A 20,117-nucleotide genomic window follows, 5' to 3' on the forward strand; every position below is an offset into this window, starting at 1 on the left:
TGTGTTTCAAAATGGTATTTTTCATCTCCTTATGATGTACTGCATATTTCCTCAGTTAATATCTATTTTAAACATGAACCAAGAATGCACAGCAACACCTGAGTTTGTATTTTCAAAATGGCCATTTATTGCCTATCGGCAAAAACAAAAACGCAGGTGCAAGGAAACAAGCAGTTATAATGTAGCCCTATACTTACAAGTGACGTAGTGCAAAAAATACAAAATATTCTAACAAAGGCAGAATATAGCACATCTTAAAGGCAGGACTGCTTTAATACAGTTACTAGCCTGCTGTGTTTGTTTAAAACAAAACCAGTTGTACAGCATACAGTATATTGCATAAAACTAATCTTACTGTAGTAAAGCATCAAGGACTTTAACTAACTTGACAATAATAGTAACTGAGGAAAGAGCTGGTGAATATGTAGTAGGAAAAGCCCTTAGTACAGTAGGTTAATAGTTACTATCTCTTTTTAACATGAGACTGGTCCAGTGACATCACACATACCCCGATCATGCTACAAGAAAGAAAAAAAGCAAAAAGCAAACACAAAACAAAAAACACCACAGCTATGGCTCTGTTTTTGTGTAAGCATCACACACAGTAAATATCCACTTATATAATTTTGTTCTATAATTAACAGTGGCATTCCTATATATTAATCAGCAAAAGTAGTGATCTCACTTTAGGTTCTGTTGCCAATATTGAAAGTGACAGAATTGATCCAAATTGGACATTAATAGAAACGTATAGGGTTGACTCTATTGTTTTAAAATAACCTCACCTTGTACTGTCATTACTGTTAATATTAAAATCACTCACTGGAAACCAATTGGCCAAATTGTTAGCAGCTGTTGTACTTCCTTGAAAAAGAAAACCCCTTTACTGTAACAGGAACTCGCTGCTATTTTATCGCTTTGTACACTGGTACTGTCTCTGTTTAACTTCATCATTGGTAACACAAAGTGATATCATCGTCTTGCAAATTAATCTGGGAAGCACTATACAAACAAAGCATATTTTAGCCCAAGCAACAGGAAGCAAATGATCAGAAAAGAAAAACTAGAACCAAAAGGAAGAGATCCAAAGCATGCTTGTCTTAAGCACTTATCACCAGGATTACTGAACTTGAATTCACTGAAGGATGTGTAAAAGAATAATGACCAAAGTGCAAACAAAGGTCAACTTCACATTCAACAAAACTTAGGACTACAAAAAAAAAAAAAAAATGCTATTAGAAATTCTTGACAGTGGAAAATTGTTCTGCATGTAACAACATGTCCTGGTCTTGTGTGCACAATCCAATCACTTCTAAAGTCATGCCACAAATAATTTCTGCACCTCATACAGGGTAGGAATACTAAGAATACCTTATATCCTTCCTATAATCTTCTTTACATGTACCAGATTTCAAACCTTTGCTGACTGTTTCTTACTTCTGATATAATCAGCGAACTGATTCAGTATTGTAAACCATAGTAATGCCACTTCAGACCCCAATTGCTCAGTTACGCACAAACACATTCTCAGCACATTAAATGTCAAACTGCAGTTTACAATTTTTATTTTTGTCCAAAAACTAGGAACTTTAAAGTGAAAAAAGTAGCATTTAAATAAAAACTGGAACTATAGATGTAAAATTAATTAATGGGTAATACAACAACTGCACTGTTACATCTTAAAAAGCATACATTCAAACAAATATGTCTTGCCTCATATAAGTTTCCTGAAGTACCCCCCCCCCCCCCCTGACTTTCATTGTTATTGCCATTTTTAATCTGCACAAATAAATCTGATTCTTCTAGATACAAACTGTGAGATATAATTTCCAATTCAACTGTATTCATACATATAATAGAGTAATACAATTTTAAGTCATGGATTTTCTTGGTAGAAATGAGTATTTTCGCATTCTTGTGTAAGTCAAACCATGTGAAAATATGTTTAAAAAAATAGTTACAGGAACTTTTTGGTAAAAATGGGTAAAAACTTAAAAAAAAGGTTTTTCCAGATGCATCTAGACAAATATGGAATATCATAACAAATCAAATGTATTTGTAAAAAAAACTAAGGTAGTTAGAATTTTGGAAAACCATTGCTATTCACAAATATCACCATTCCGGGCCAGCAGCCCAATGATGTATTTGGCTTTAAAAGTGATATGATGCGAGACTTGCATTTACTGATACTTCACAACTTCATAACGCATGAATATTAACTTCAATTAAAAAAAAAGGGGGGGGATACAAATTAAGATAATGTGGCACATTAAGCATAACAAATCATGTTAGAATGCACTTTTAACCTTGTTTCCAATTTTTAATGTTCTCTAAAACAAAAATAATGTGTGTGTGTGTTTTAGGTTACATACACTTCCACAGATCGTAATAGATCTATGTACTGAATGTTTAAAAAGATGCCTGGAGAAGGGTGCTGTGATTTGCATTTGTTTTTGATTCTCTGCATGCTTTTGGCAGTGCTGCTGCTTAAGTAGTAGAAAAAACAGGCACGTTGTTATAAAATGATATAGCCTACAAAGAATCACAACTACAAATGTGACCTTTATACAGTTTACAACCCAAGTGACAGGTCTTGCTGTTTAGTATGGTGTATGAAATATAAGGATGGGCCATTACAGTCAACATCCACTAGTGCTGGTATGTTAATTATCATCGGCAAAATGATTAAATCAGTTACTGTGATTAGCAATTTTGCTAATCCCCCCTGCAATGATTTCTGTTTAGTAAAATATGTAGCCTGTTTTAACTTTACAGTGTGCTTTAAAGCTTGTGTTGTCGTTACATTTTAAATTACAAGTCTTACATTAAGATTTAAAAAATGTTTAGTTATGTCATTTTTACCAATGACAATATTTTAAATGGATTTTATAAGAGAATGTAATGTGTTACATGTTTGTTTGCGCGTAGACAAGTGTTACATAACAGGCAACCTTTTTGCCTGTTATGTAAAACTTATATATTAAACCTACGGCCTTAAAGGCCTTCACTGTAGAAAATATATTTGGTTACCCTTGCTTTGAATGATAAAATTCTCACTCCCTTCAGTGGATTGCAGGTTGTCATTACTGTGATTTGATTCTGCAATAACCACATACACTACAGCACTAGGACACTTCCTTAGTGGTAGTATCAAAGCACACCTGGACTGTGGGTGTGTGTGTATATATATATATATTTTTAAATCTACCACCACGTTTAAACATTGAAAGCCATGGAGTACTGCTGCTACTCTAAGCACTTCCCACAACCATTAAAATTGAAAATGTTACAAATAAAGCAAAAGCAACAAGCAGTGAGAGAGAGAGAGAGAGAGAGAGAATGGGTGGCCTTTTGCAAAAAAGGCCAAACATACATTCACACTACAATACCTCTTTTCATGAACTTTCAAAAAGTAGATAAATATGTAGTTATGTGCTGTACCTCCCTCCATCCGAATAAAGAGAAAGAAAAAAGAATCAATAAATGGCTTTCTCTGTGGTACATATACAATCATTACAAGAGAAGTTCAACTTTAATTTTATACAAACATATCTGGCAAAACACCGGGAGTGAAGTATGGACAAAACATATTGCTCACAAAGTATTCAATTCAAAATAAACAAAAATGACATGGCAGGAAAATACTGCAGCAAATTCAAACAGCAGCAACGCTATAACGGTAATGTCCACCGAATAAAAGTACTGTATATTTGGTTTAAGATTTTGTTTAATACATATTTGTGTGCTTCAGGCAAGTTATGGCTTGATTAATATGGCCACTATGACAAATGATATATATTTTAGACAGTTTAAAACAAAGTGGCCTGAAACGTTTAAGTCATTTTAACAGCGGAATATAACCAGCACCTGGTACTAAAGTTATACAATTAATTAAAAAGGGTCGTTTTCAGTGTATTTTAAAAACTATTTTGCAAAAGTACCTCAGGGGATATTTAAATTTTTTAATGCAGTCCTTGTGTACGTTTATGTTAAAGTTTCCTTTTATAAACAAATCTGAATGAAGAATTTGAAAATTTCACATTTGGTAAGGTCATTTTTGCTTGTCTGGGATAGAGGGGGTTAATACATAAAAAAAAGAAATGAAATGCAGAGTAGTAAGCAGCACTAGTTTGTGTGCAGGGCTGGGAAAAGACTAAAATCCTTTGCAGAGAACTATGAAAAAAATGCATCTTTTGTCATTTACTGAAAAAACGTATGGTAGTTTCGAAGACAATTTTGTTGTGGTATTTGAAATTGAAGATCTTCATTTTATATATATAAACATTTTTTCCAGTTGCAAAGCATATGTATTGGTGGAGTTTCAGTTTTGCTCAGTGGTCATTATGATAAAATTATACTGTTGTAATCCCAGCCCTTTTGGGTATAAAGCATAGAAGAAACAAATAAATTATGTTCAAACCATAAAAAGGAGCAGCCTAGGAAAGGACCAGTATGTGAGCCACACTTCACTCCTACATACTATTTTTTTTTTTTACAATTGTACAAGTCCACAGGAAGAGGACCTAGTCCTCACGGAAGGGGCTCTACTACCTTCGGACAGGCAAGAGGACCCCGTTAATGAGGGACGGGGTAGGGGGGTGGAGCTCAAGCTGAGTCAGCAGGGAGAAGTGGTCGGAGGGGATGTGGGGGTGTGGGCAGCCGGTGATGCTGTTTTCAATCAGCCACTGAGGATCCAGAGGTCCCAGGACCCCTAACACACTCATGTGAGTCTTGGAATAGAAAATGTAGTCAATAACACCCTGAAAAAACAAAAGAAACAAAACAAAAAAGCACACACACACACACACACACACACACAAAAGGAAGCATGTTAGTTCTTAAAAATACAAATCAGTTTTAGCTCAACTAACTGTATACAACTGTTATATATATATATATACGCTTTCTATGGTTCATTTCAGTATTGAAGCATTTTCTGATTTACTTTATTAGGCTATAAAAATGTAATACTTTTTTTTTTTTTTTTTTTTTAAATCTTTTATAGCACTGGATAGTGATTACAGCAGACAAAGAAAAACAGGTTACACAACAGTAACAGAAACAACTAACTTGAATAAATTTAAAATAGCCATTCACCTTAGACATAATGTAAAGGAAATGGCATCTCTTACAGGAATGCTCAATGTCTGTAATACGTACTTTGAATTTGACACTGATTTAGAAGATTGCCGAGTAGATTGCAGAGATTGACATTCAGAAGAGCTGGCTTTTGACAGTGCCATACTGTTTATAGAGATGACCTTTAAATGCAAGTATAATAGTAATTCCTGCATAGCAAGCAAAAAACTGTTGGTTACTGTTTACACCACATGTAATCTAATGTGCTTTTCCTACAAATGGTAAAACAGCACTGTCCAATTCAGGTCATGCAAGCTGTACTGTAATCAAACTGTGACTTACCTTAAAGTCATAGGTGTAATTGGTGTAAGGCATTATGCTGTTATCATAGGCACTCTTCAGGTGAAAGCTGTGAGTGATTCTGCTGTCAGAGGTCCCGTTTTTCCCATTGCAACTGAAGTTCATGAGACATTCATTGTATCGCAGTTCCTTAAAGTCCTTGTGATTTTCTGCTACTCCTCCATTGCTTAAATATTCAACAACACCTAAACAGCAAAGTAAAAGATATCTTGGTAACAAAACGGTGTAACTCTGTCTAAATCTGAACACACTTTTCGTGATCTAACATGCTTTACTAAAAAGTAAAGGTAATGGTCAAGTTGCGACAGAACATTTTGTCCATTTAGGTCATGGTTATTAAATCCAACATTATTTTACAAAAAATGTAACGAAATTATGAAGAATAAATAGTGCTGCTTATCTTTCCATCCTTCCGTACAGTTCTATTTAGCAATACAAAAGTTTTACATTAGCAAGAAGTATTTAATTCGTATTTCTCAAAGGGCCAAGTTACGGATGTTACTTCAGTGATGTCAGTTCAGGAACTACAGGATTTTGAAGTACCACTAAAAAAGTGATCCTCATAAGAGTGTTTTCATACCTGAATCTGGCAGCGAGTTCAGATCTGCACACAGCACGATTGGGATGGAGCTGGGATCAGAAGCTGGAGAGCCTGGCTTGCCAGAGCTGGAGGCCTTCTCAACAATGTTCTTCAACTCAGAGGTAAACATCATTGTCTGAATCAGCTTCACATCAGAGTACTCAGGGTCCCAGTGCATGTGTGCGTTGGCCACTAGAAGTAGTTGTTTTTCAATACTATGAAGAGACTTCATACCTTAAACCGGGAATTTAAAAAAAAAAGAAAAAAAAGATATTTTTTATATAGTGACCTACATATTACTGCTGTCGCTGACATTTCATAAAGCAGGAATGATATTGTTTGGCATATATATGCAGATTACCTTAGAAAATATGTTTATATGTAAATCTGTTCTACAAAAACTCACAAAGTCAAGTAAAAAACAAAAAAATAAGGTATTTGAGGGACTGGTTAGCTAAGTTGTTTATGTGACTATTTATAGGAAGAACAGCTTCTAAATGCAAGACACCACATTCACTTAAACATTTGTTTCAAAGTACAGTAGTCCGTCGTACATTGGACTGCAGAAGGACCAGAGTAAGGGAGTATATGTAAAAAGTAGGATAAATTAATTAAACCATTATACAACTGTAACTATAATATTACTATATTCACACAATTATTGTTTTGAGATTCAGATTCAGTTTTTATTAGTGAGCTCCACTAAATCCCTTGTTTAGAAAGATACAGGGGAGCCATCTGCAGTGTGGGTGCGTACATTCGCTGCTGAGTGACAGGCAGGTGATCGAGACAGAAGTTGTTGATATGCCCTGCAGGCAAACAGGATTTATTTACATCTCAACACAGTGAACAGCTCACGTGCCACTACCAGCAATATGGTAGCGCAAGGAGTACATACAACATAGTGTTCTAAAACTTTGGTGGGATCTACAATCTCGAAACTAATCTTTTCTGTTCAATAATAAATGAACTCTGGCTACTCTTCATGTTTATTTACCATTTCTGAGTAACTTACACAGCAGCAAAATGTATAGGTTTACAAAATAAAAAACACACTGATGAAGAACTTGATCATGGCAGATAAACAGTTACGTTGGATATGTGATGGGCAGATACACGTCAGATTTCTGTGCAGCTTATCTGGACACAGCAATGCAGGCTCTAATGATTTAGCATTTACCCAGGAGAGTATGTCAGGTTCTTGTAAATAAAAAATAAAACAAACTAAGAGCAGGATAACAATAAAATAAAACAGTTACCAACATTACATCAATGGAGTGAATACAGGAAGCATCAGAAGTGGGTTTTTTTTGGACCAAAATGGATTAATTATACAGGGACATCAACTATTCTATTTGTATTTCTGTACTTCAGCTTCACTAAACACTTGGGACCTGATTTTACAAAGCCTTACGCATCCTTGCGCCCTGAGCTCTAATTTGACTTCATGTCATGTATTAAACACCAGGTAACACACTCAGACACAACCAGTTAGCATTAACAAAGGGGTCTGTCTATTCACCTGCCTAACTTTGGTTCTTTGTTATCGAGCCCTCAGAATGCAACTTGTAAACCAGAGAAACGATGACATCTAGTGGGTAAAAATGTGCATTGTCAACAAGGCCTCAGGGATTCAAATTATTAATAATAATAATAATAATAAATAATAATAATAATAATAATAATAATAATATCTTTATTTTTATATAGCTCCTTTCACAGTGGACCACCATCACAAACTGCTTTACAGAGGTAGACTGTGAACTGTGCATTATATGCAGAGTCACTTATAATAGGACATGGATTTAACATCTCAGCTGCAGGAGCATAAGGTGCACAAGTAACTTGCTCAGGGTCACACAGTGAGTCAATCAGTGGCAGAGGTGGGATTTGAACCAGTGACCTGCCGGTTACAAGCCCTGGACTTTAACCACTGGACCACACTGACTCTCTGTGAATAGTAATTTGTTTTGCACCAGAGTTGGCATGGAGTATGTAGTTTTTAACTCAAAAAATGTTTGTTGAACTGTAGCATTTCACAAGGGATATATGAATGTTAATATGTCTACATTTTAAATGTCAGGGCTGCACCCAAGTCAAATGAGTCACATGGCCGCATAATGTATTTTAGCTTTACAGTGTTTACTACACTTATTCTTTCCAAACGGTTTCCCGAAAATATGTGTCAAAAAAGGTCAAAGAAAACTGTAAGAAAATACAAAGAAATGTGGGTTGGGTTGTGTTGAGGCAAGAAAATGTAGTTTACTTCTCTACTCACTTCTCCGTTTTGAAAAATATTGCACATCCATCCACATGTTTCCTTTCTTGCTCTGACACTAATTTGGCACGAGACTTTGGACAAAAGAACCCGTCATACCCACGCTCCTTTAATGCTTGCAGAAAGAGGGTGTAGTATTGCTCGGTTTCAACTTCCTGTAAGAAAACATGGTCCATGAAAGGACTTATTTCCAGAGGTAAACTGAACAAGTTTTGTCAGAGGTAACAAGAATACATTTTTTTCAGGTACACATCTACGGAACCCCTAAAGGGGTATGGTGTGAATTAAAAAAAGGTTAGGATCTCATGCGCATGAGTTACTTAATACTTGTAAGAGATTGTGGTATCCTCATTTGGTTTTCTCTTCTTTTGTAATTTGTCAGTCTTTGCAACACTGTCATTTTGGTAGGTGAGCCATCATTTTGCGTTGCAGTTGCACCCACTCTGTATAATGTAAACGGCACTGTGAACAGGACAGAATTAATCTGAGCTGCAAATCTACCTCCCGACCTGGAATGGTGCATTCCTCACATTCTGACAGGCATATACCGTATTACTTTAAGGTTTATTTCAAATTGCTAAAAACTGCTGTGGTTCTTATTCAAGGGAGGCGCTCACTCAAGGTCAGCGGTAATTAAAAGTACTGTGCTTTTTGAAAGGGGCAATTTTTTATTGTGTTTTTTTTAGCGTATTTGAGATAGGTGTATACTAAAGTATACTGTAAGTTGAGCGTGAGTCTAAGCACACCAGTTTTGCACAGTTACGTCACAAGGAAAATACGCCGATGTCAACCTATATACGGAGAACACTAGGTGTCTGCTGCAGTCAGCAAAATATTAACTTGTGCGCACGACACAGTATCTGGCAAGCAGATGTCCCTTTAGGGGTTCTGTACATATCTATATATATTAAAAAAAAAACACAAATGCACAGTATTTCAGTTTTCTAATTTCAGATTTTCTCTTACCTGAAGACTAATAATATCTGCGTCACAGCTGACAATCTCTTCCATAATTCCCTTTTTTCTGTACTCCCAGTTTAATGCCCAAGATGGGCAGTAGCCGTAGAGCTGCCTTGTGGCATACTTGTCACAAAGTACATTGAAACACATGATTGTGAATAGGGCTGAAAGTGAAGTGTAACACATTTGTCAATTTCAAGCAAGAGTGATGTAAACCACTGTCTAATATCTAAAACACACAATTACCTGATAATTTAGAAGTCAACTTAGTTGACTTGATTGGAACTTACGACCGGCCAAAAATCTTCAAGGAATTTTTAAAACTTCCTTTTTTTCAATCAAAGTTTAGTTGTTGTATTGGGGGGGGGGTGGGGGGGTGGGGTGGGGGTACCAACAACGTCTCAACACAGATAATAAAAGTTAATTCCCAGATGGGAACACGTCTCGACGTTACAGATAATCAAAGTCATAATTCAATGATGCAATGTCTATTATTTTCAATATAATGTCTACTATTATGAAATCTAAAAAAGCCTGACTCAAGCAGTATACTCTGCTTTCAATACTATATGCAGTACATTTGCAGTTTCCTCTTGGGTCTCACACTGTGATAAAAATAAATGATTTTTTTTTTTTTTTTTTTGCATTTCAATATATACATAATGTCACCATAACAAATGTAATGCTGTGTTAGGATGTCACCATGTCTTGCTCACAATTTATTTCAAACTGTGCAGTTTTATTTGGTTAAAGGTAATATTTTTAAGTAGATGAGGTTTTTGTTTTGTTTTGTTTTTTCAGAAACACAGTGCTTATAACAATGTGAGTAAAAGGCTTTGAAAAGCTAGCCCCATGTTTGTCCGCTTCAGTGAATTTTTATGTTGTGGTTACGTTAGATTTCCAAGAAATCTGATATTTGTTGACAATGCTTGAGCATGCAGACTTAAGAGCTTTTGTAAAATGAGTGTGCAAAGGTTGAAATTATTTCAAAATGTCACTGATCTAACTGATAGGAAATAACAATATTGAAACAAAATAAATAGTTACATGCACCATCTCTTTTTTTATTATTATGAAAAAAGGGACTTCATTGAATTACAAAATGGATTCATGAAAATAGTTTACCTGTAGGGTGCATTTGGTCTCGTTCTTTCAATGTGATCCACGGCCTCTGCGGAAGCTGTTCTGGATGGACTAAAATAAATGAAAACTAGTTATGTGAATTGTTACTTTAGAATACGCAAGCACACAGAGAATTACACTAATACATTGCGCATTGTTTATCACACAAGGACAAAAGTCTGTCAAATCCAGTTTGGTAGCTAAACTGCTACTCTAGTAGCAACGGTATGTTCTTTTCCCCCTTTTTTTTTTTTTTTTTAATTTATTATCCTAGTGCTTTTGCTACACCCTTTGGTTTTGTTAATGCTAGCACCATTATCTGTTTAGTAATACTACTGTTTTTGTTTGTTTTATCAATAGTTGAATGCTACTTGCACTCAGGGTTTTGCACTCACTTTTTGTAAAATTAGGGGTGCTACTTCAAACATAAATTAAATACAGTGAATAACAAATAAAAAAAAAAAGGCAGGCACTGGCTCTTACCTGCTAGATTATCAAGCATATAATTCAGCAGCTTTCTTGTTCCGTCAGGTTCCTGGTACAGGTTCAGAATATCCTGTGACAGCGGATTGCCTGCAAAAGAGATGAAAAGAGGAAAATGTTTTCAGCCTTAAACCTACTGAGCACACCTTGTAAACATGTTTAAGTTTTGCTGAACTAGTCTGGCATGGGAAATTAATATTTGATAAATAAATAGAAATTGAAAATAAAAAAAAGATATAAAAAACCAGGCCAGTCTACTGGATAAGCAACACTATAACACAAGGAATTGTGAATTGATACATGGATGCAATGTGACATACCCTACACACACTGAGATTCTATTGAGGAATCTGAAATTCAAAACCTGGATTTTACAGCATTATTTGCACAGCAGCTGTAATCAAGCCACACTTACTCTATTTCAAAACTCCTGTTAAGGATGGCCTTGACGCTCTGTAATTATATTACTCATTTAAATCGATTTGAAAAAAAAGTTAGCTAAACAAAAATACATATGCCCTATTCCTTTATTTTTTTAAGTGAAATGATTTTGGTTAATTGGCATATTTTTTGTGGTGTTCTTCAATTATATATGTGAAGTTTGAAACAAAAATAATAATCATTTGGTAACACTATATTGTGTGGCATAAATGAATATTAAATAGATATGGAATTACATATTAAATTAATGCTAATGTCGAATAAATATGCAATAGCTGGTTTCTTGCCAAATGTTAATCAAATGTCGATTGAAAATTTAACTGCATATCACCTCCATTTATATTACGTTTTGTTACCATTGAAAATATGTAATAATTTCCCATTGTTTACACGTTTCTAATTGAAAATACAGTTAAAGTAACAAGGAATAGCTTAACGTAAATTTGATATCAATTGCATATCTATTAACTACGAATTTAACATTAATTTAATATGCAATTGCATATCTATTTAATATTAATCTATGCCACGCAATATAAAGCGTTACCAATAATTTCACTGCCCATTTTCTTCTAAATCAAAGTGCAAAAGGACCTTTGGCTTTTCAAATAGGGCCCATAGTTTTCTGTAAAACTCCAAAGGTAAGTTTTTTTGTACAGAACAACTGACTGCGAGTCACAAGTTTCATGTTAAAATCTCAAGCAATACTACTAACCTCCTAATTCATGTTTAGCAAAATTCCATAAAGAAAATAACTACCTTTTAAACCGAGGGTCTGTAGCTGGAACAGCCGCCCAAGTTCATAAGGCAAAACCCGTAAGAGATTATTATTTAAAAGCAATTCCCTGTAAAGAAAATGGAAAATACACTCAGTGAGCTTTTCTATTTTATATTAAAAGTTTGATGGGACAAGGTTTACTAGCCTTTTTTAATTCAGTTATTTTGCCTAGCCTAGAGTTTATCAACCACTTCCAATGCCATGCACAGCGATACTCATTGCTTTGTTATCTAATTTATCAGATAATTAATACAACTCCTCCTCCTCAACTTGCACTTCACGGGGCGATGGTGAGTGGTAAGTGTAGTGCTTCATGACAGCTCGAAGAGGGCCAAGACACTTAAAGGGAGTTAAAGGCATAGACCCAGAGTCTTGCTCTCAGCGATGGAGAACCTTACTGTCAAAGGCTGGTCTGGCGACCCAAGACTCGAAAACACCTAGACAGAATCCCCCACTCTGCGGAGAGCCGCTTACATGGCAGCTTGGGAACAGAGCTACCCATAGGGGATTGAAGGAAGAGAGGACCAGACTCTCGGTGAGCCGCTGTAGCTGAGCGACTTGGGAACGGAGCGACCAACCGGGACAGAACGGACCTCCAAAGGAGAGACTTAAAAAGGAAAAATTAGAGGGACTCGGAATCGTGGAACGGAGATTACAGGAGTCCTGGAGCTAGAAAGAAAGAAGTAAAGAGATTAGAAAGAGATCGAAGTACTGCAAGGCAGACTTCGCGTTGACAGCTGAGAAGGAGAGAGATGCTCCAAAATTTAGTATAGGAAAAGCACACAAGCTGCAACAGGATAGAAAGTGTGGCCGGGTGTACCCTCTGGCCCGACGCAGAATCTCCAGCTCGAATGTCGTAGCCCAGGGAGGCCGGGGAAAGTGAGCTTCACTAACCCTCCAAAAACGGCCCACCGGCCCCCCGCAGAACCGCACCTGTGAGGATAGAAAAGAAAAGACTGCAGCCACTGCACAACATAGACTTAAGTGGGAAAAACAAACAAGACAAAGAGGTTAGTACTCCCTTTTTTTAGGAGGAAACCTTTGGTGGACCAGGCGGAGAGGGCACCCCCCCACTCGGGCCAAGCTAGCTACAGACTGGTGGGCAGTTACGATGACTGCTGGAGTGGTTCTGATGTAGAGATCATGATCATGATCATGAGACAGCTGATGATGTCCAGCGACCGAGAACTTTGATGGTGTGTTGGCTTGAGCCCGGCTCTTGCTGAGGATGTTGCTGCTCTGATTCTAAGAGAATGGGGTGTGTAGAACTGGGAGGGCAGGCCTGCCTTGGTGACGACGGAGGAGAGACGAGAGGCAAACCAATGCCTAGTGATAATGTTTCTGGATAGGTCAGAGTACATGGATAGACCAGAGAAGAGGTGGTCAGAATATGAAGGTTTCCTGGTTGACAGGAGCTTCTGCAGACATGTATAAGGGCAGAGAGGAAAGTTGATGTCTGAGAGCCGGATACAGTGCACGGAAGGAAGCTGTTTGGTTTTGAGGATCGGAAAAAAGGAGGAGATGGTAGTCCTTAACAAGCAAGAGGTCGGTGGAACAGATTCCAGAGACTAGGAAGCTGGGAAGGGATGGTCTGATGAATTCTGCACCTCTCAAGAAGCTGTGGCTGAGTGATATAATGATGTGAGAACTCGTCATGTGGGACTAAGGCGATGGTGTTATTGGGTGAGGAAACTGAAAGAAGAGAGGCTAATCATTTGTGGGACACGGACCTGATGGATTTGCCACAAAAATTGCATACATGGATAGCAGCAGCTTTTAAAAAGACAGGTTCCAATATTAAAATTATTGCCTGGCGTCTGAGAATTTAATAGATGCTGATGGGGGTGCTAAGCCGTGAACAGGATTGACGGAAGAGATGTGATGGGTGGAGGGTGGAGAAGAAGGAGGCAGCAGGGTGCGAGAGCTGTAGGAAGCTGCTCTGGGGCACAGAGATGAAGAATAGGCTGTAGAAGCACAGATCCTTCAGGCGTGGGCTCGCAGCCCGCTGAAAATCTGATTGTATAAATCAATATCCAGAGTGGCCAAATGATGATGCTGTCAGCTTCCAGGATTGCAGCTGCTTTGGTGAAAAACTTTTATGGTAATCATAAAATATGGTACTCCCGTATCTAAACGGACAGCTCGTAAACATACAGAAGATACTGATCCAGCTCCTGGCGTCTGTGAGGGTAGGCTGTGCAGAGGACGTCCCAGTATGCTCCCAAAAAGCAATGACGAACTCTGAGGGTGAGATTTTTTAGAAGCCGTTGATCGCGAGACTTAAGGGTGATAAGAGAGGTCGCCGCAATCCACTACCTGATGGTCAAGGTACTCCGAAGCTGCAATGAGGATTGATACGAAGTTGATGTCCTTACCCTGCATGATTAGGAGGCAGAGATGAGAGGAAAGGTTTGCTACTATCATGTCTGCTTCAAATGGAAAAGGTGAACTCACATTCAGAGATTTGGGTTTCAGAACTCCAGTCTTTCTCCTAATAGTGGAACTCCTTAACTCATAATCAAGATAGATTTCCAGTTTCATACCACGTCTTTCACCATGAATTAATGCTGTAATACTCGAGAGGATGAGCGGACATATAAATAGATTGCTGAGCATGTCAAGTGCCCTGTATTTTCATTAGAGGGGGATTAGCGATAGCCTTGACTACGGAAATGCAGCCACGATCTGCGTATTGGAGGAAACCTGGAGTGTTGGAAGCTCTGGAGAAGTGCAGTTGAAGACTTGAACAGTAAACTAAGGCAACTTTTGCATGCTGCAGAAGTGAGCAGATATGAAGAGAGAAGCAGAGATCTGCTGTAGTGAGGTGCGAATAACAGTAGAGGGCGGGATCTGCTGAACAGAGTGGAGATCTGAGGAAGAAAACGATGGAGTGCTGTCAGTAGTGTGCAGAGGCCTGCGGTAGAAAGCAGAGATCTGGTGAAGCAGTAATCTGCAATAGTGAGCGGTGGACCGCCATCGGTAGAGTGTGGTGGTCTGCTGCAGGGAGCAGGGAATCTGCTGAATGCGGCGGGTATTGGTCTTTGAGAGTTAAGGCAGTTTTAGATGGAGCCAGAGATGGGGCTGACTTTGGGCAGAGATGAAGAATGCAGAGATCTGAGGCCGCTGCAGAACCTGAGGGAATGAAGAATACATTGCTCTGAGGCTTCTGCAAACTGACTGATTTGGTCAGGAGCAGTCTATGAGTGTATTGTCTATTGGGGTGTAGGAGGACTCCGACTGAAATGTTGATAATCAAAGGACATGGTTCCGTATCTGACTGGCGGCTCGTGTTAATTAAATGATGTGATGATGAGTTTGAAAGTTGAATAAAGTGAAGAAACAGACTCTGTGAGAGGCTGCAGAAGGCCTCTGATGTCTGAAAAAAATCTCTCTATGGAGTATGGATAGGCTGGCTGCATATTTGTCTCCTGCTGCAGGCTTGTGCTCATCTGCTGCTGCAGGCTTGTCTGTAAGCTAATCCATGAGAAGGTTGGGGGGGGGGGGGGGTGGGGGGTGGGGGAAGGTTGAGAAGGTGGGGGGGGGGGGGGGGGGGGGGGGGGGGGGGGGGGGGGGGGGGGGGGGGGGGGGGGGGGGGGGGGGGGGGGGGGGGTGGGGGGGATGGGGGCGGGGGGGACGGGGCTGAGGGGGGTGTGGGGGGGGCTTTGAAAGCCTGCGCACTTGAAGCTGACGCAGGATGAGATTGAAAGCACTGGGCTGAAGCTGAAAAGCTGACACAGCTGCAGATGCGGTGGACTATGCAGCCGAGTGTGGCTGTGCAGCTGAGCGGGATGCGCCTTGGAAAAGGAAGGACGGGCTCTTGACGCTGCCGGTGTAGGAAAGACCGATTAGCTGATTGGGACTCCCATAGGAGGAGAAACACTGCTTTTATGTCAGTATGTGCTGGTATGGCTATTCCATGATCGAGTGATGATTTAAGTAACCTGTTGGTTGGCTGGTCTTTGACGAAGAGGCAGCTCAGAGATGGATTAGACGAAGAAAATCTTTTACCATGGCAGGGTTGAAGAATGGCGGCAGCTGCTGCTGGAACTGGAGCAGATGAGACGTCTGGAAACCATGAATGACCCGGGTTGTCTCCAGAAATCCAGTGGAGGAGAGGTACTGGGCAGAATAGCCATGCTTGCTTGAAGAAATAGTTGCTAGTGGGAGAAATAGTTGCTAGTGGGAAAGCAGTAGGAGGTAGTTCTCGCGCCCCGTTTTTTTTTTTTTTTTAATTTTGGCGAACCATGCTAAAGAGGGCGGAAGAGGAAACAGGAGACTTATTTAAAAGTGGAAGAGTGACTGACAGGGAGATTAGAGTTAGGGAAAGGATAGGCGTGACTCACCTGTGCCCCCCGAAACTCAACCTAAAGGTTTACATTTCTGTCAACAGTACTTCCTTACCTGAGTGACACCATGTTTCCGAGTTCTGTTGGCAAGCTGCGGAGTTTATTGGATGACAAGTTGAGGTAAACCAGGTGCCGCAGCTTAGCAATGTCTGGTGGAATGCGACTCAGGTTGTTGTCATTAATATGTAGTGCAGTTAAGTGTGTCAGAGTCCATAATGAAGTGCTCAAGCTTCTTACCCTACCTGAGAAGCAAAGAAAACAGTGCATAAGCATAATGACAGATGTTGGTGGTTAAATTCAAATCAGTGCCCATGCATTCAGATACAATTATTTTAGGTTAACAAAAAAAAAAAAAAACAATGCATCAGATTATACCAAAAAGGTTTACAGGAGGCAAGGGGTGTTTGATAAAGCTTTGTCATCTTTCTCAGTATGTTGAGTGTGAGAGACTGATACGATCACTGCATAAGGGTCCACATTTTGAATGAGGGCACAAAGCTAACTGCAGATACTTCCCGGGGGGAGAAATCCTTATTTTGAGAGTACACATAGATCTGTATGCAGAAGAATAACACCTGCTTCTAGTACTGCAAAAAGGGCCACAGTGTCTACAAGGTTTTTTAATTGTTCTGGAGAGATACATGTGCAACATTTACAGACTTCGGGGTAGATGTGGGTGGAAATCTGAAGCCAAGTCTTGCATGTACAATGATTGAGTATTTAAAAAAAAAAAAAAAAAAGGAAGATCTACAAAATATTTAAAATAGAACTTTTTTTTTTTAATAACTGCTGCAAATTCTGCACAGCGTAATGGCTATACCATGCTTCTTCGTGTCTTATACAATTTCTGCAAAATGTGTTCAATGGTGTTTTTGGGGGGGTCTTAGTACTTTACTGTATGGTTAAATAAATAATACATAACAACATGGGAATTTCAGAAATTCAAAGGGTTTCTCAAGAGTATTTCAAGATCATTTTAAAACTTATTAAGTTTCTCAAAAGACATATGTTCAGATTTTATAATATCAAGTATTGAAATCAGAAAGATTTTCAAAGTATCACCTTATAGTACATCCACTGGTCATTTACGTCTTAGCCAAAGTGCACATCTGCGTGTAAGATACTATAGGACTGTTTTGACAAAGCAATGTGCTACTCAAACTAAAAACAGAGTTACCATACAAGTCAATTAACAACGCCTCTAACAGTGCTTCATGATCATGCAGTTCCGCAGTGGTTTACTGACCAGAGATTTCTAATTCTGCCCAGTGTGACTTCTTTCTATTGGCAGCCTCCTCAGTTGACATGATGGTATATAATCTCCGAGGATCTGGGGGATCATATTTTTCCTTTGGCATCTCTGTTAGTCTAGAAAAGTGGACACAGGGCATAAAAGAAAAAACTCATCCTCACTAGCATGAAAGAACACTCCCGTAACATACAGCATCAAGCAATAATAATGACTCTGACAGCGCATACGTCTACAAAACCTGCAATTGCTCCTTCACATTTAAAAACTGAAACTAGTAATTAGAAACTGACAGACTTGGAAAGAGAAGTAATATAAGAAGATACAATGAACTCTTCAACCACAAAAGGAGATACAATACACACACCTGGAACAGCACTTTAAATCTTTATTCAAAAGTTACACCTTTTCACTTGACACTGACTTTTTTTTTTTTTAACACACACTTCACAACATTTCCCACAGCACTTAATCTGTAAGTAATATCTCACCTCATGTTGATAGTTCTATAGCAACAGCTGAAGTGTACACAATATCATATCACAGGCCTACATAACAAACATTTCATAACCTAACAACGCATAACATAATAATTCAACAAATGGCTCAGTTTTATCAGATAAAAACAAAAGCAACATCAGTTAAAAAAAAAAAAAAAAACGTATTTATTGCATAGCAAAGCAACAGACCGCAACATAACATTCCTCGTAGTGGCTGCGTTGTGTCAAAACATAACTTTACGACTCTTCTGCCAAATGACAGCTGCACACCTCTGCTTCGCTGTCGTTACAGTAACATTACACAGCACAATCTAACTTCTGTTTTTTGTACTTATTTAGTTTTCAAACATTACGATTAATGATTTGCGACTAGTTGAAAGTAAAATTAGTTAAGAGTGCAACTTGCATTTGAAAGCATACCGATGTCACGTACAGTACCAATTCGAAATATTACCTGTATTATGTAAACAGACTAAACAAATACATAGACATTGAATTATCAGTGTACAGGTGTACAAAAGTCAAATCAATTTAAACGAAAAAATATATTATAAAGAGGCGGTTTTCGTCATTAAAATTCCTGTTTACTTACAGTGGGCCTAAGTAACATAACAACTAACTGACACTATTTAATGTTTGAAGCCTTTAAAATAATGTACAGATTTGATCTTTTAGTGGAACTGTGTTGATTCGTTCTAAACCACATATTAAAAGTTTGCTCCATGTTATGCAAATGCAGTTCTTAGGTGAAGCCTGGGCCTTGATTGAGTACAGCCGTGCCTTGCAAGACTATCCAACAGCCTAGCGAAGACAGACAACAAAATAAATAAAACACACAAAGAACACTGCATAATGTAATTCTGCAAGTAACACAATGTGAAGGTTTTTTGTTTTTTTTTAATACCTGCATTCAGTGAATGGTTGAGATGAGTTGTTGGTGAAATTAAAGACATGTAGACAGAGTGCTCTGACGCTCCAGTCCTGTGTATTCCTAAGAGTCTGAAGAAGGAAGGAATAATTATGGCTGCTGCTCACGCACAGTCCTTAAAATAAATAAATCGATAGATATAAAATAAATGCTTGAAGAACTTGACATGTCAAAAAGCACTGCTTTAAAAAAAAAAAAAAAAAAAAAAAAAAAAAAAAAAAGCATTATTATAAAATGTACAGATTTTATTTGTATTTATTTATTAGAGATTTCTGTAATGTGTTACATTTTTCATATTGTATTTCATTACAACGACGAATTAAGATGTATGGTAATGCATTACACGAAATACCTGGGGTATAGTATGTTTATCATACCATCTGTTTTTGTAGCAAAAGGTGTGCACAGAGAAAAAAAAAAAAAAAAAAAAAAAACTTTTGTCCAAGTATTAGTCAAGCAGTGTTGTTTAAACCGTTTAGTTACCAGTATTCGTGTCCTTTTTATGAATCATATACATTTGCTGATCCATTCAGTTGTATTATCAGTGCCACTATGAAAGCATTGTGCCAGTAAATAAAAAAAAACAAAAAAAACATGGAAAGTAAATAAATAAATAAACTGCTGAAGCAACAGGTTGAATGGGACCCGTTAAAGAAGTCTTAACCAATTGGTAGAAACTAGTTGATTGAAAGCTGCCTAGCCTTAAAACTCTGTAGAACACATATGGGATCACTTTCACATGCAACTCTAATACACTCTGGGCTATGTGCATAAATGAAAGGCATTCTCTGGATATCTAGCAACAACTGCATACCAACGTGTGATACTTATCCCCATGTAGGGTTGTTCATTTCTACTTCTGTACAGCTGCCACAAAAACATCGCTTCAGAAACGTGTTTGCATTATTTTAGCACAGATCTGTAAAAGTAAAATTTGCTCAAATATGAGTTGCAACCACTATACAATTATAAGCCATACAAGAGCTATATGCCTCCCAGACAAACCTTCCTTC

General features: G+C 38.1%; 1 protein-coding gene across 1 annotated transcript; it reads right to left on the bottom strand.

Moving 5' to 3' along the window:
- Positions 1–103: 103 nt before the first annotated feature.
- On the bottom strand, positions 104–19,194 carry LOC121318668 (CCR4-NOT transcription complex subunit 6-like). Its single transcript, XM_041255630.1, has 11 exons — positions 19,081–19,194; positions 17,674–17,795; positions 16,483–16,669; positions 12,063–12,148; positions 10,863–10,952; positions 10,383–10,451; positions 9,264–9,421; positions 8,296–8,452; positions 6,020–6,253; positions 5,422–5,624; positions 104–4,760 (listed from the first exon to the last, which is right to left on the bottom strand). The coding sequence occupies exons 2-11, from the start codon at positions 17,783–17,785 to the stop codon at positions 4,548–4,550; spliced, it is 1,509 nt and encodes a 502-aa protein (XP_041111564.1). The 5' UTR covers positions 17,786–17,795; positions 19,081–19,194; the 3' UTR covers positions 104–4,547.
- Positions 19,195–20,117: the final 923 nt, after the last annotated feature.

This window comes from Polyodon spathula, chromosome 1 (assembly GCF_017654505.1).
Source record: "Polyodon spathula isolate WHYD16114869_AA chromosome 1, ASM1765450v1, whole genome shotgun sequence".
NCBI lineage: Eukaryota > Metazoa > Chordata > Actinopteri > Acipenseriformes > Polyodontidae > Polyodon > Polyodon spathula.